Raw genomic sequence first — 15,423 nt, forward strand, 5'->3', positions numbered from 1 at the left:
AATTGCACTTTTTTAGCGGCATTTATGAAAGATATAGCATCATATCCTTTTATTCCTTTAACTGAAAACTGATTTGTTACATTTTTAACAGCTGATTGTGATAATTTAAATTCTATCGGATTTCTAATTCCACATTTTTGATACAAATTTGAAACTGTAGATTTTAATTCATCAAATTTTTTATTCACAAACTTTTTAATTGGTTATGGAACATATGATACAATCCAATCTGCAATAGAATTAATCTTTTTATTTATTTCTTTTCTAATTTGTGTAATACGCTGAAAAGGTGACGGAGCTATAATTGTTGATGATATATCTGGAACAGGCTCATCAAGTAGATACTCTGTACCCATCTGTTCGACTGATTGCATCTGTGTGTGCGATAACGCTCTTATGAGATCATCTTTTCTCATTCTATAATAATTTTTAATTTTTCGCTCTTTAGCGATTTGTTTTAATTCTTTTACCGTTTTATTTTCTATTTTTATATATGCAAGATTTTTTTAATAGAAAAAATTTCTTTATATCACTTTTCAATATATTTTTTCTTGTCAATATTTCAAATGAAACTTAAATGCATCCCCATCCTCTAAAATAATTATTATTTAGCATTACTTAATAAATTTTTAATTTAAATTCAAATAAAAATTCCACATTTTTCTAGCTTTTATCTCAATCTCATTTTCTGGTTCTTTATGGAATAATTTAAGAGCTTTTTCTCTTCTATATAACTTAATTAAAAATTCTAAATAATTTGGAGAATAAAAAAATTCTTTCAATTCAAGTAGATATTTATTTGCTTCTTTTATTTTTTCATAATCATATGTGAATATATTTGGATTTAAAGATAAACGAGACCAATGTACTTCATCTAAATTAGCTTTTAATATTTCAATTGCATTTGGATTTTGAGATAATCCTCTCCAATCTACTTTATCTAAATTATTTTTTAATATGTCAATGGCGTTTGGATTTAAAGATAATCTATCCCAATGCACTTTATCTAAATTATTTTTTAATATGTCAATGGCGTTTGGATTTTCTGATAAATTTTTCCAATAAACTTTATCTAAATTATTTTTTAATATGTCAATGGCGTTTGGATTTAAAGATAAGCAAGACCAAACAACTTTATCTAAATTATTTTTTAATATGTCAATGGCGTTTAGATTTAAAGATAAACAAGAACAATCAACTTTATCTAAATTATCTTTTAATATGTGGCGTTTGGATTTAAAGATAAAATATTCCAATATACTTTATCTAAATTAGCTTTTAATATTTCAATTGCATTTGGATTTCTAGATAAACTATACCAATTTACTTTATCTAAATTAGTTTGTATTAGTTCAATCCCATTTGGATTGTCAGATAACCAACACCAATATACTTTATCTAAATTATCTTGTAATAGTTCAATTGCATTTGGATTTAAAGATAGCTATTCCCAATCCACTTTATCTAAATTATTTTTTAATAAATTAATTGCATTTGGATTTGAAGACAAATATTTCCAATATACTTTATCTAAATTATTTTTTAACAATTCAATCGCAATTTTATTATCAAATAAATTATCAGATCCCATTTTTATATATAAAGATTTTTTTTTAATTTTTCAGAATTTAATATTTCAATCTTATATCCATTATCAATCTTACCATCATGCATTTCAAGATATCTTTATCCATGACAAGTTTCACGCATTGCGCTATATAAGGATTTATATACTGTTTCTTCTCCTGTTTCCATGTTTGTTAATTTAATAGTGACTGGTTTTTTCTCATTTGTTCTTAATCTTTCATATTTTGGATCTATTTCTTTTTTCTCTTCTTTTAATGGATGTATTCTAGGTCTTCCAACTGGTCTTTTCCATTTACTTTGCATGGATCCGAAGGATCTACTTCTTTTACTGGATGTATTCTAGGTCTTCCAACTGGTCTTTTCTAATCAGTTGCTTCTGTTGCTTTAGACATGATTGATTCTTTATCAATCAACCCATTATCTACAACAATCATTAACAATATAACATAATTTTTAGATGTTTGTGAAATATTGTTTTCTTTTAACAACTTCTGCAAGTTTTCCCTTGTATAATACATTTTTGTTATATAAAGATAAAACATTTTTTAAATCAATTCAAATAAAAGTTAATAAACAACGTTCAACTTATTTCCGTCTCGTTAAAAGTGTAAAAACTTATCCGATATTACAACAGCAAACGCTTCAGTATCTGCTGGAACAGCTGCATTAAATGTTGCTTTAATTTGTACATCTACTACTGAGGATTTTAATTTTTCTGATTTTCTACTAACATCAAAAACCATAAGTGGGTATAAATCTTTATAGTCTGAAGGAGTTATGTTGCTTTGAGTTATCGAATAGTTCATTCCATAACATTTTTCACTAAATACAGATGCATCTCTATAGACTCTTGAAAATTGATGATTTGGAAATGATAAGTTATAGTCAGCAGCTGGATATCTTTCTCGATTAAGTATATATACATATTTTTCAAGTCACAATGATCAAATATCGAAAAATTAACTTCTTGATTTCAATCCTTATTTGTTTGGAATCCAACAATAATGTATCTTGGTTTTTCTGGAGATGTCTTTACGCTAAGTCTCCAAGAAAACTTTGTAGGTAAAAGTTATAGTATCACACTGCCTTGCGCGAAAAGTTACTGGAAGTGTCACTTTTGATTCAATACTTTTATAAAGATTAACTCTCTCTAAATCTGATGGAATCACATGTGGTATCAACAATGATATTTTATCAAGATTAACTTTTCCTGCAGCTGCAAGAGCGTTTCTAAAAATTGCTTCTGTATCACCTTTTCTAAGAAGAGTTAGTGTATGTTTAAATCCGTAAATAACTTTGTTGTAATCATCGCAGAATCCAAAAATGTGTCTTAAAGGTATACAAAATGAAAATGTTCACTTTGTGGTTGGTTTCTGAATTATGTATGATTGTCGTACCGCAAACCCTGAGTTATCAGCAAGTACTGCTGTTGTTGAACCATCTTTATACCACAATTGGTTTAATCCTTGTGCTAATTGAAAGTCGTTTGGGTATTTAAGCATTCCTAATATTGTAGTTGCTTGACCTGGATTAAAAATATTTTCTATATTTTGGTTTGATAATTGATATGATATTTAACTAAATAAGTGCATAATACTATTTTTTGTGAGTGACACTGCATCTGCATTAACATAAGCTGTCCCATCAAGTTTAATAAGTCTTCCTTCAAACAAAAGATAAGCTTCAGATGGAAGTGTGAACAAATTTTGTTGCTCAATGTTAATTCTTATTTCTCCAGCGCTATTTAGATTTGCGCGCTACTGGTTCATATTCATAGAATTCAAATCTTTCAATTCCATCATCCACAGTTGGGATTTCTGTAAAATTTAATATATCAGAAGTTGCCATTTTTTATATATAAAATTTTATTTTGTTAAAAATGGAAAATAAATATAAAAAAATTAAGCCAATCGAAGACCGCAGCCTTTTTTTACTAGATCTTCTATCCTTATAGCTGTTGATTTTATTGCAGACCCCATCATTATATTATTTATATTTGGTGTTACTTCATCAGCTTTTTTATTTAAATTTGAAATTATGTCATTAATTTTATTATTAATGACTGTATTTGGTTGAGAAACTTTAGTTGATGCTTTTCTAACTAACTGTTTTCCTTTTTCAACTGCGACATCTTTAGCAGCTTCTATTGCTGATGTTAAAAGTTCTTTCCCTGCTGATTTAGCAGCATTTATTGCAATTTTTCCTAAATTGCTAGCAGCTAACCTCTTCAACATAGCTGATGACACGCTTGTTACATTTGATGATGCTGCTCGTTAAAATAAATTTATTAAACTGTCAAATATACCACTTCCTCCAACAACTTGCTTCTTAACATATCTCTTATTTTTAACAAATAGCATTTTAATGTACGCAATATTTTTTTTATTTTTTTTATTCATATTATCATATTCATATTATCATATTCATATTATCATATTCATATTATCATATTCCTTTTTTCATATTGCTAGATTATTTTGTATTGCTTTATACTTATCACTATTCATAACACCTTGTCTTAACAATTCATCACAAATTACAACAGCTTCATTTCTTGATCTAGTATTATCTGCTCTCCATGCAGCTATGCGTAATTCAAGCATATCAAGAAGTGCAATAGGATCGCTAGGAAGAATTATTGGTCCTATTCCTGTTCCCTTTGATTCTCTTTGATACTCAAGCATTCTAGTTCTCTAACTCTCTCCAAATGGGGGCTATTGTTTCTTTGTATTTTTTGCTCCAAGATGACTTTGGTTTTCCTGAATCAGTAGTAATTGCATCTGTTTGTATTATTATATCTCGATAATTGTGAAGATCATCTATATTATATATTTCCTTATTAGGATTAGACTTTGTTAGTAATTCCCAAAGACGAGGAGTACCAATGTATTTTATTCCATTTATATCTATATCATCGTTATTAATTAATTAGAACTTTTCCTATAAAAAATTTACCCTCTTTAGAATGTATTCCAAATGTAGTGTCTGAAGACTTTTTACTATAAGTATACATCCTAAGATAGTCTGTTGCAATTTTTCCCAACTTTAAAAAATCATCAGAAGGCACAATTTCTTTAGATCTTCTAATTCTTTGAATTTATAAGTAAGTATTTCAGGATATACATTTGAAAAGGTAAGAGCAAATTGATTAGCTTGATCTTGCAATTTAGATATATCCACCTTTATTCTTTTTTTACTCTCTGATAATTCTTTTACAATTTGATCTCTCTTTTCAGTGTCTGTAATTTTTAAAAATGACATTTTGTTTTTATATAAAAAAGATTAAAAACACAACATAAAAGTTTGTGTTGTGTTTTATGATTTACGTTTTACGTTACGTTTTACGTTACGTTTTACGTTACGTTTTACGTTACGTTTTACGTTACGTTTTATGATTTACGTTTTACGTTACGTTTTACGTTACGTTTTACGTTACGTTTTACGTTACGTTTTACGTTACGTTTTACGTTACGTTTTACGTTACGTTTTACGTTACGTTTTACGTTACGTTTTACGTTACGTTTTACGTTACGTTTTACGTTACGTTTTACGTTACGTTTTACGTTACGTTTTACGTTACGTTTTACGTTACGTTTTACGTTACGTTTTACGTTACGTTTTACGTTACGTTTTACGTTACGTTTTACGTTACGTTTTACGTTACGTTTTACGTTACGTTTTACGTTACGTTTTACGTTACGTTTTACGTTACGTTTTACGTTACGTTTTACGTTACGTTTTACGTTACGTTTTACGTTACGTTTTACGTTTTACGTTCTAGCAAACTATTTAAATAATTAATATTAAACGTTCCACAATTCTTTTTAATCTCAAAGTCTTTATTAATGGTATCATTTGTTTCTAATAATCTTAATATAATTGCCATTGATAAAATACTTTTTATTAGTTTTTTTTCTTTGAAATCACACTCTAATTGAAGTACATATTTATCTATAATTCTTAATTTATCCTGTTTTTTAACATTATTCCATTATTTAAGTGATTCTTTATTGTCACTTTCTACACAATAAAAATCACTATCTTCATTCCAGATAAGTTTATAAACTTTATTTCTCTCATCATCCTTATAAGTTGATGGTATCTGAAAGTTTCAATAATCAGTAATAAATATAGAGTGACTTCCTGAATCAACAACAAAACCTCCTTTTCCAAATCCAAGAAGTTTCAAAATTTTTTTTTTATTCAAATCTCTTTCACGTTTACTACATTCTAAAAAGAATGCACCTTCACATGCAATAACTACTGGTGATGCAATTATTGTTGATAAAAAACCGATTCCAATAGTTCCAAGTGCCATAGGGCTTGCTAGTAATGCATTATCAATTGCAGAAATTTTTTTTACAGATCCATGATATTTTTTACTTAGCGTTATTCTATTTTCTTTCTCACGCTCTATTTCTTTTTGAATCTCGCCAATTTTTTGTAACCGATATGATTGCTCTTGGTTTTTAATAGATTTTTTTTCAGGTGCATTAGGAAGAACAGGGTAAATATTGTTATTCTCAGTAGGTATAGCTGAATAAATGTTATTGTACATTTTATTATTGTATTCCATTTTTAATAAAAAACTAAAAAAATTAACACAATAGATTAACAGAACAAACAATCTCCTTTTTTTATTAACACATCAGAATAAGATTTATTTACAATTGTTACTATAATATCATCAACAGACTCTGCTATTACACAATCTTGTAAACTTAACATTTTTAATCTAAGTTCATGTTTTAATGAAACTAACGCAACACCTTTATTAACTACTACACCAAACTTTAAAAGAATAAATTGATGTAATAGAGATTTTATTGTAATGTCGCGTTGTGCAAATACATCATATCTTCCATTTATTAATATTGCAGGCTGCTGTAAATTTTTATGCGGTTTAAAAACTATAGGAGATAGTTCCGGTTGTTTATATTTGTTTATAAATTTATGCACTAGCATGCTATTTGTCATTTTATTATATATAATTTTTATTATATATAATTTGAAAATCAAAGAATCATATTTAAAAATGGAATATTAGCAAATTAAGAATTTGGTTCTAATAATAAACCTGAACCTGTTGATGTATAACCATTTCCACTACGTAAGTACAATCCATCACCTACAGAACTTCCTTTACTGCATGGTCTCAAATATAAACCAGATCATGCACATGTTAATTTAACACCTTGTCCATTCTTTTTCATGTACATAATACCATTTCCAGCAATTTTAATAACCATAGTTGATCCAGCTGCTGAGCCTACTCCTGAAAGCAGTCCTGTTGCAAGTGGTGGTATAACTCTTGATGCTAAAGAACCAAGAAACGGTAAAAGTGCACCAATAAATCCACCTTCTATTTTAGAATTGTGTACTAGTTGTGTTTTACTTAAAATAATTGATACATCAGTACCTTTTTCATATGCTTTTCTAATTCTATTCAATTGTTACAGCTAATACATGCTCACCATTTAAATCTGAATGTGATAACTTAACACTAGCTCCAATACCACATTCAATTGCATTTTAAATTTTTTTATTTTGTTTTGTGATAGATTTACTTTAATTTTAGTATATTTACTCATTTTGTTTTTATATGCATTATAAAAAAATAGATTTTTTTTTGTCTTATATGAAATCTAATGGCTAATTTTTCTCCTCGTAAATTTATCAGATTTCCATCTTAATAAACCAATTTAGTCTCTTTGAAATTTTTTTTAGTGTTATTGGTAAGTAAATTAAGTTTAATGGCTCTTGAATAATTTTATATCCAGGACCAACACTTGGGAAAAATGAATATATAACGTTTTCTGTTGTTCCATTTACATAGGATGATGCTATTATATCATTTGTTACACTTATGCTATTATTACTTAAAATGTTTACTATATTATCTGATTCATGAAATCCTGTTGAATATACTTGACTGTTAAAACCAAGAATAGATCTAATTGAATTTATAGGTCTAAAATCAGCTTTATAACCAGCTTCAATATATAAAGTTGTTTTCAATGTGTTTTTATCTGCTGAAAATATAATACTAGTTTCAACTCCATTAATAGTTTTACTATTTTCAGTAATTTTTTCCATAATATTCTTATTTATATCATCAATCTCCTAACTACCTTCTAGAATGTTTATATCTATCCAAGTTGCTCCATTATCTGAACTATATCTAAAATTGTTATTTGAAGAACCAACATTTGAAAAACTGTATCAAGACCAACTAATGCCATTTCATAATCTTTATCCTCACTTAGTTGTATAATAGGAGCAAACTTCTCTTTTATATGACTACTTTTATCATTCAATATTATATACATTTTTTATATACAAAAAAACTATTTTAAACTTTAGATGGAAAATAAAAATTATCTAATCCACTTCTATATTTTCAATTATCTATTTTAGAAGATAAATCTATAACAACAAATCCATGAGGTTCTGACCAAGCATGCTTACAAAATCTTTAAACTCATCTTCGTTCATATCACTAGAAATATGATCTCTATAAATATGACTTAAATTCTTTGAATCTTGGGGAAATAAGCAAATAAAATTGTCATTTTCTCTAATTGTTTGTCTAGGTAACATAAAATAATTTTGTGCAAGATAGAAACAATCTACATTACTATGTCTTTCTCTTATATAATATTTTTCTAACTTATTTTGTTTTGTTAATTGCAAATCATTAAATATCATCAAATTATTCTTGTTAATATCGAGATCCTCAGGATTTGGTACATCTTCATCTGTTTCAAAAAACTTACACTCCATATCTCCTTTATCTTTCAAATTTTTTGAAACTTCTGCAATAACAAAATCTGGATTTGCATTTAATTTGTCTATTTGGTCTTGCAGCTTAAATAGTTCATTAATAATTTCTTTTGGCAATTTTTTTTCAAAAGAGCTTTTTAATATTTTGTATTCTGGTTGAAAAAGAGACTTTCCAAAAACTTGTCAATTATTATAATCTAATCAACCAGGTCTTAAAAGTAGATTTAATAATAAAGTAGTTTTTCCACAACCCGACTTTCCAACAATAATTTCTCTTATACTTTTAGGTAACAACTTGTTATTACTTCGCTTATTTTAATTTACTTTCCATGAATAATCTATAATATCCATTTTTATATATAAGATTTTTTTATATATATAAAAATGTACTGTGTCAAATGTAGAAACAAAACAAATACACTAAACCAGCGAAGCGTCGTGAGCAAAAATAATAGAAATATGTCACGTGGAATTTGCGCTATTTGTGGAACAATAAAAACTCAATTTGTGTCAGCTTTGTACGGAGGTGATTTAGTTAGTTCAATTAATTCAATAACTAAAAAAATTACCATGGGCAAAGTTCCCTGGTGAAATGCATTTACCTGGAATGAACTTTGCTGGTCCTGGTATTAATTTAGATGAACGATTAACTTTTACTGATGCATATAAAGAATGGAGTAAACCTATATATAGAGTTGATAATGCAGCTTACCATCACGATCTTGCTTATAAATACTTCGATGATACAGCAAAAAGAAATTTAGCTGATAAAATTATGATCGAAGAAATGGATTCTATAAAAAATCCAACAATACGTGAAAGAATTGAACGAGGTATTATAAAACCTATTATATCATCTAAAGCAAACTTTCAGACCCATATGAATTAGGTCTTTCAGACCCATATGAGTTGGGTGTTAAAACTACTCAAAAAAACTACAAACGATCAGTAAAAAATCAAAGATTTTCCATGGATCCAAAGGATCTAAAAAAAAAGAGGATAAAGAAGTAGGTCTTTTAGACCCATGCAAAGTAATTCTTATGGATCCAAAGGATCTGAAATGGACTGACAAACTTGCAAACGAACTTCATAAACTAGTTGTAAAACATTTCAGAAAAAGAAAAGTAATTGTAAATGGACTCGATGAAATATGGGCTGCTGATTTAGTTGACTAGCAATCTTTCTCCAAATTCAATGATAGTATTAAGTACTTATTAATGGTGATTGATGTTTTTTCGAAGTATAGATGGATTGTTCCATGGAAGAGCAAAAATGGAGTTGATGTCGCTAATGCTTTAAATAAAATCTTCCACGAAAGAAAGTGTCAAAAAATATGGATAGATAAAGGCTTAGAATTTTATAATAAGCATGTTAAAGCATTAGGAGTAGAGTTATATTCAATTGAAAATGAAGAAAAAAGTTGCGTATTTAAACGTTAGAATAAAACAATGAAAGAAAATATTTAAGCACTTTTCAGCTAATTCTACTAGAAAATATATTGACGTTTTAGATGAAATGGTAAATAAATACAACAACACAAAGCATTCTTCAATTAAAATGACACCAGTTGAAGCTAGCGATAAAAAGAATGAGAATATTGTTTGGTTCAATCTAAATGGAAATGTGCGATCAGAGTCTGTAAGACCAAAGTTTTATATTGATGATAGAGTTAGGATAAATAAAAAGAAGACAACGTTTGAAAAAGGATACACACCGAGATGGACTGATGAAGTTTTTACTGTTTCAAAAATTCAGTTTACAGATCCACCAACTTATAAATTCACTGACGATAATAATGAAGAAATACAAGGTACTTTTTATGTACAAGAAATGCAAAAAACTGATCAAAATATATTTAGGATTGAAAAAGTTATTCGTAAACTTAAAAACAAATCATTAGTAAAGTGGTATGGATATCCTGAGTCGTTTAACTCATGGGTTGATAATAAAGAATTGATAGGTCTGATTTATTAGGAGTAATTTACTATTATGTGTAGGACCTCAATGAGGTTTCAGTTATGAAATTATAGCTTGAAAAATTCTTCGAATTTACATGGGTCTGGAAGACCTAAAAATTGATTTAAAATTACACAATTACAAAAACATTTTTTAGCTCAGAGTTTATAGTTTGTAATCATAATATATTAATATATTATGGTTGTTATACTACCATTATCTGTATATTTTGAAAAAAGCAGTTTTTTTAAGGTCCTTTGGATCTACAGAAAAATCTTTTGATTTTTTAGATCCTTTGGATCCATGTAAATTCGAAGAATTTTTATGATGATAGAAACAGCATTTCATACTAGTTTAAATGACTTATGAGAATATGGATATGTTTATAGCTAAGTATGATATAAGATTATGGTTAAGGATATGGTTGAAAAAAAAATGAGCCGTCTTTTTCTATTACTAAAAATGTTGTATAAAGTTCAATTTGGTTCATTGGTGGATGACGATATTTACAACTAATTAAGACATTAGTTTTGTGGGGCCTAAAGTTTTCAAAAAAAACATGCTCAAGTAATTTTGTTAAGTAAATCTTTAGGTCATCAAGAACTATATAATTTAAATTAGACTGCAGATATGAATAAGCACCACCTTTTTTGGCCTCAATCGGGCAATGCTCAATCCAATGAGCATTGCGGGCAATGTTGAATCCATTATTAGTTATGTTTGTTATATTTGTATCATTAAGGTATAAGTTGGATTCAGTAATCCCTATTGCCATAGGTATGATATTGCTAATAAGACTGCACAGATCATCAATGTAATAGGGAATTGATGCAATGTTAAGGTGAGATATAGATCTGAATCAGGTTTGATAACTTTATCAAAGTCAATAACATAATAGAATTTACAATTTATAGCAGAATCAGAGGTTGTAATGAGTTCTTTAAGTATGTTTCTTGAATGAATTGTATATTTTTAAGAAAATTTGATGATACAATTTGTGGATTTTTGCATAATAAGGTTGGAAAAGGACACAAAATATGCTGCTTCCCTTTCTCCCCCCATCTCCATTCAAATAAGAGGTAAGGGTAGCCTACCCTTGGCATTGGGATATGGGCTTAACGTCCGCCTTAAGTATACACAGTGTGCTATATTGACCGCCCGAGTAGTAAAAACTACAGATTTCGGGCAAAAAGTAAATTAGGTAGTATCACAACCATAATTTATGAAAAAAACTTTCACTACATCAAAACCATATCTTTTGAGCTAAATAAAATATAAATTAGGTAGTTCCGCAACCATAATTTCTGAGCAAAATAAAAAATATATTAGGTAGTATCACAACCATATTTTTATGAAAAAAGTAATGGCTACATCATAACCATAACTTCTGAGCTGAATAAAAATCAAATTTGGTAGTATCACAACCAAATAAACAAATAAAATTATGGTTATATCACAAACATAATTTCTTAAACAATTAGGTTGTATCACAGCCATAATTTATGAGCCAAAAAAAATAAAAATTTCAACTTTTTAAAAAAAATAATTTTTATAAAAATTTATTTGAATTTTTAAGTAAACTTTTTTAAACTTAAGCGTAACAGTAAAATTGTTCTACTAAAGCATAAAAACTTCCAGATTGACCAATTTGTTTATCCCCAGAGTTTAATGTAACCACTAATCTTCTTCCATTAGTAACGCTGGGCATAGAATCGGATTGAGTATAATTTACAGACTTATCAATTCTTTATTGTCAACCCATGAGTGGAAAGTATCAGGGTACCCGTACCACTTTACTAATGATTTCTTTTTGAGTTAACGAATAACTTTGTCAATTCTAAATATTTTTTGATTAGTTTTTTGCAGTTCTTGTTCATAAAATGTACCTTGTATTTCTTCACCGTTATCGTCAGTTATTTTTTCTTTATTTTTATTTAGATATAACTGATTACCCAACGCTTTAACATGCTTATTATAAAATTCTAAGCTTTTATCCACCCATATTTTATCACACTTTCTATCTTTAAAGATTTTATTTAATGCATCAGCAACATCAACTCCAATTTTACTCTTTAAAGGAGCAATCCATCCATACTTTAAAAAAACATCTATTACCATTAATAAGTATTTTACACCGTCATTGAAATTGGAAAAAGATTGCATGTCGACTAAATCGACAGCCTATATTTCATCGATTCTGTTTACAATAACTTTTCTTTTTCTGAAATGTTTTACAACTGGTCTACGAAGTTCGTTTGCAAGTTTGTCAGTCCATTTTAATTCTTTATAATTCCTTGTCTTTTTACAGATCTTTGGTAGTTTTTTTAGACACCTATCCCAAACTTTGCTTTAGTTGATATAAAAGGTTTTATAATACCTCGTTCAATTCTTTCACGTATAGTTGGATTTTTTATAGCATCCATTTCTTCGGGCACAATTTTATAAGCATCATTTCTTTTTCCTATACCTGTGAAGTATTTATAAGCGAGATCATGATGGTAAGCTGCATTATGAACTCTATCTAAAGGTTTACTCCATTCTTTATATGCGTCAGTAGAAGTTAGTTGTTCATCTAAATTAGTACCAAGACATGCAAAGTTCATACCAGGTAAATACTTTTTGGTTAGAAACTTTTACCATGGTAGTTTTATTTTCCTTGTTGTTGAATTAATTAAACTAACTAAACCACCTTTTTTTGCTGATACAAATATAGTTTTTGTCTTTCTGCAAATGGCCCAAATTCCTCGTAGCAAATTTCTTTTGTTTTTACTTACAAGATTTTGTAAGTTTAGTGTATTTGTTTTGTGTTTATATTTAACTCAGTACATTTTTTTATAGAGAGTAAATAAAAAAATCGATATTATAGACTTATCCTGGAATGTTAATAACAATAAGAGAAACAATAATAAGTTTTTACCTAAATGTATAAAAGAAATTAATTTTGGAAAGGCAGGTTACGGATAAACTACTTTATTACTGAACCTTCTTTTAAGACCTGTTTTGTTAGATTAAAATAACTTACAAGTTTTTGAAAAATCTCTTTTTCAACCAGAACATAAAATATTAAAAAGATCATTTAAAAAAAGTTACAAAAAGAATTTATTCTTGAACTATTTAAGTTACAAGACAAAATAGAAAAATTAAATGCGAACCCTGAGTTAGGGTTAGGGTAAGGGTTAGGGATTATAGTTAAAGACATTTCAAAAAAATTAAATGAGAAAACAGATAAGGAGTGTAAGTTTTTTAAAACAGCTGAGGATGTACCTGATCCTAAAGATCTTGATATTCATAAGAATAATTTGACAATATTTGATGATTTACAATTAACAAAGCAAAATAAGTGTGAAAAATATTATTTGAGACCACAGAGTAAAGGAGGTTCTGTAGGTGACGGATTTTACTTACGTAGTGGGAATGGATGTACATCAGCAGGCTCAGTTTTATTTTTAGGACCAAACTCACCATCAGCTAATATTCCATTTTTGAATGTGATTTTTTTGAAAATTTTTTAAAAATACAAATTTTTTTTTAATATTTGTATAAAAAATTGCCAAGAAATAATCCGCCAATACTTAAATTTTTATATTAATGTTTATTCCATAAACATTAATATAACAAATAATTTGACTAATATGTCATATAAGGACATCATATAATGCATTATTTGACTAATATACTAATGCTAATTTAAGTAGGAGTTATATTTATCGATATCATTTGAATCTAAGTAGATTAAATCAATAAATAACTATTTAAAATAATTAAAATCCAAATATTTAATTTTAATCGTGATTTTTATTTAATTGATTTAAATCAACTGATTCAAATCGATCGTTTTAAATCAAAACAACCTTTGTTTTATACTTATTTATAATTGATATTTTTAATCGTTTTGTAGTTAATATAGTTAATGTTTAATAGTCTTATAGCTTGTTTTTTTCATATTTAGAATAGTTTTTTATTAATAAAAATGTTTAAACTTTTAAAACGGAATTTGAAATAATATTTTACAATCATTTTGTTTAATATATTTAACTATTTTAAAATTATTTTGTTTTTAGTGCACACAATATTTGAGATACAGACATCCCACTAAGGTTTGTTTTTTTTTTTTGTTTGTTTTTTTATACTGTTATTTAAGTGCCCCAAGAAGACCTAACGGTCTTGTCACAGAGCACCACGGATGTGCATTTAACGAGAAAGTTCACGCCTCCTTCCTTACAGTGACGCGAAAATATGTCCAAAGCTCGTTTTGAACCTGGATCTCTTGCTTATAAAGCAAGCGCTCTAACCACTGGGCCACGGCCGCACATTGTTTTGGAATCTGATGGTTGCGAAATTGATTCAGAAGATTTTCCATATATGGTACACGCCGATACTTCAATTATTGTTTTACAACCAAATGAAAATTGGAATGAGGTAAAGTTTTGTATTTAACGTTCAAATGAGGAATTACCCACTTTATTTGAATTTATCTATTTTATAAAATGAAGTAATTTTTTTCAAATAAAGTTATGAAATGTAGTGGGTATTGCCAAGAAATACATATTTAAATATTTTTGCCTGATTTTTACAGACTGGTATTATAACATTTGTTGCATTAAACAATTATTAAACAGTTCCATAATTAGAATATGAGAGAAATTCAATTTCCTGTTATGGCAGCATCTGCTGCTGAAACTGATACCAGCCACAGTAATAATATTACTGATGCTATTACTCCAACATTTCATTCGACTAACATTAACATAGAGGTAACTCAAACACCTTCTAAGGCTGGATCTAGTATATTTATGAGTCAAGCATCATTTGAGTCTTTTTTGCTCCAGCATGGCAAGTCTAAGCTGCATATGTTGCACTTAGAAACTGTTGGGTATGGCATTGCTGAAAGAGTCTCCATCACCTATGTCACAGCTGCTTAAGTTATTGACCTGTATGGTTTTTACCCTCCAAAAGACAAACTAAATATGGTAAGTGTATTCCTTTCAGGAATCACTGGTCTAAAACCAGAAGATTATTTTGAGCCTAGATCTCACAAAGGTTTTTTGGCAAAATGCATTGAAAATGCTTGCAGATAGCTTAATTGCAGTGAAAAAC

The 15,423-nt window shown here is 28.0% G+C and overlaps 1 protein-coding gene across 1 annotated transcript; it reads left to right on the forward strand.

The window, feature by feature from the left end:
* Positions 1-9,885: 9,885 nt before the first annotated feature.
* Positions 9,886-10,344, forward strand: LOC136080120 (uncharacterized). The gene has a single exon (XM_065796730.1). The coding sequence runs from the start codon at positions 9,886-9,888 to the stop codon at positions 10,342-10,344; it is 459 nt and encodes a 152-aa protein (XP_065652802.1).
* The last annotated feature ends 5,079 nt before the right edge of the window (positions 10,345-15,423 follow it).

The sequence above is a fragment of the Hydra vulgaris genome, chromosome 05, assembly GCF_038396675.1.
Source record: "Hydra vulgaris chromosome 05, alternate assembly HydraT2T_AEP".
In the NCBI taxonomy this organism is placed as follows: domain Eukaryota; kingdom Metazoa; phylum Cnidaria; class Hydrozoa; order Anthoathecata; family Hydridae; genus Hydra; species Hydra vulgaris.

Excerpts from the sequence above, each read along its gene's own strand:
- LOC136080120 (XM_065796730.1), top strand. The coding sequence starts at position 9,886 with ATGGTAAATAAATACAACAACACAAAGCATTCTTCAATTAAAATGACA.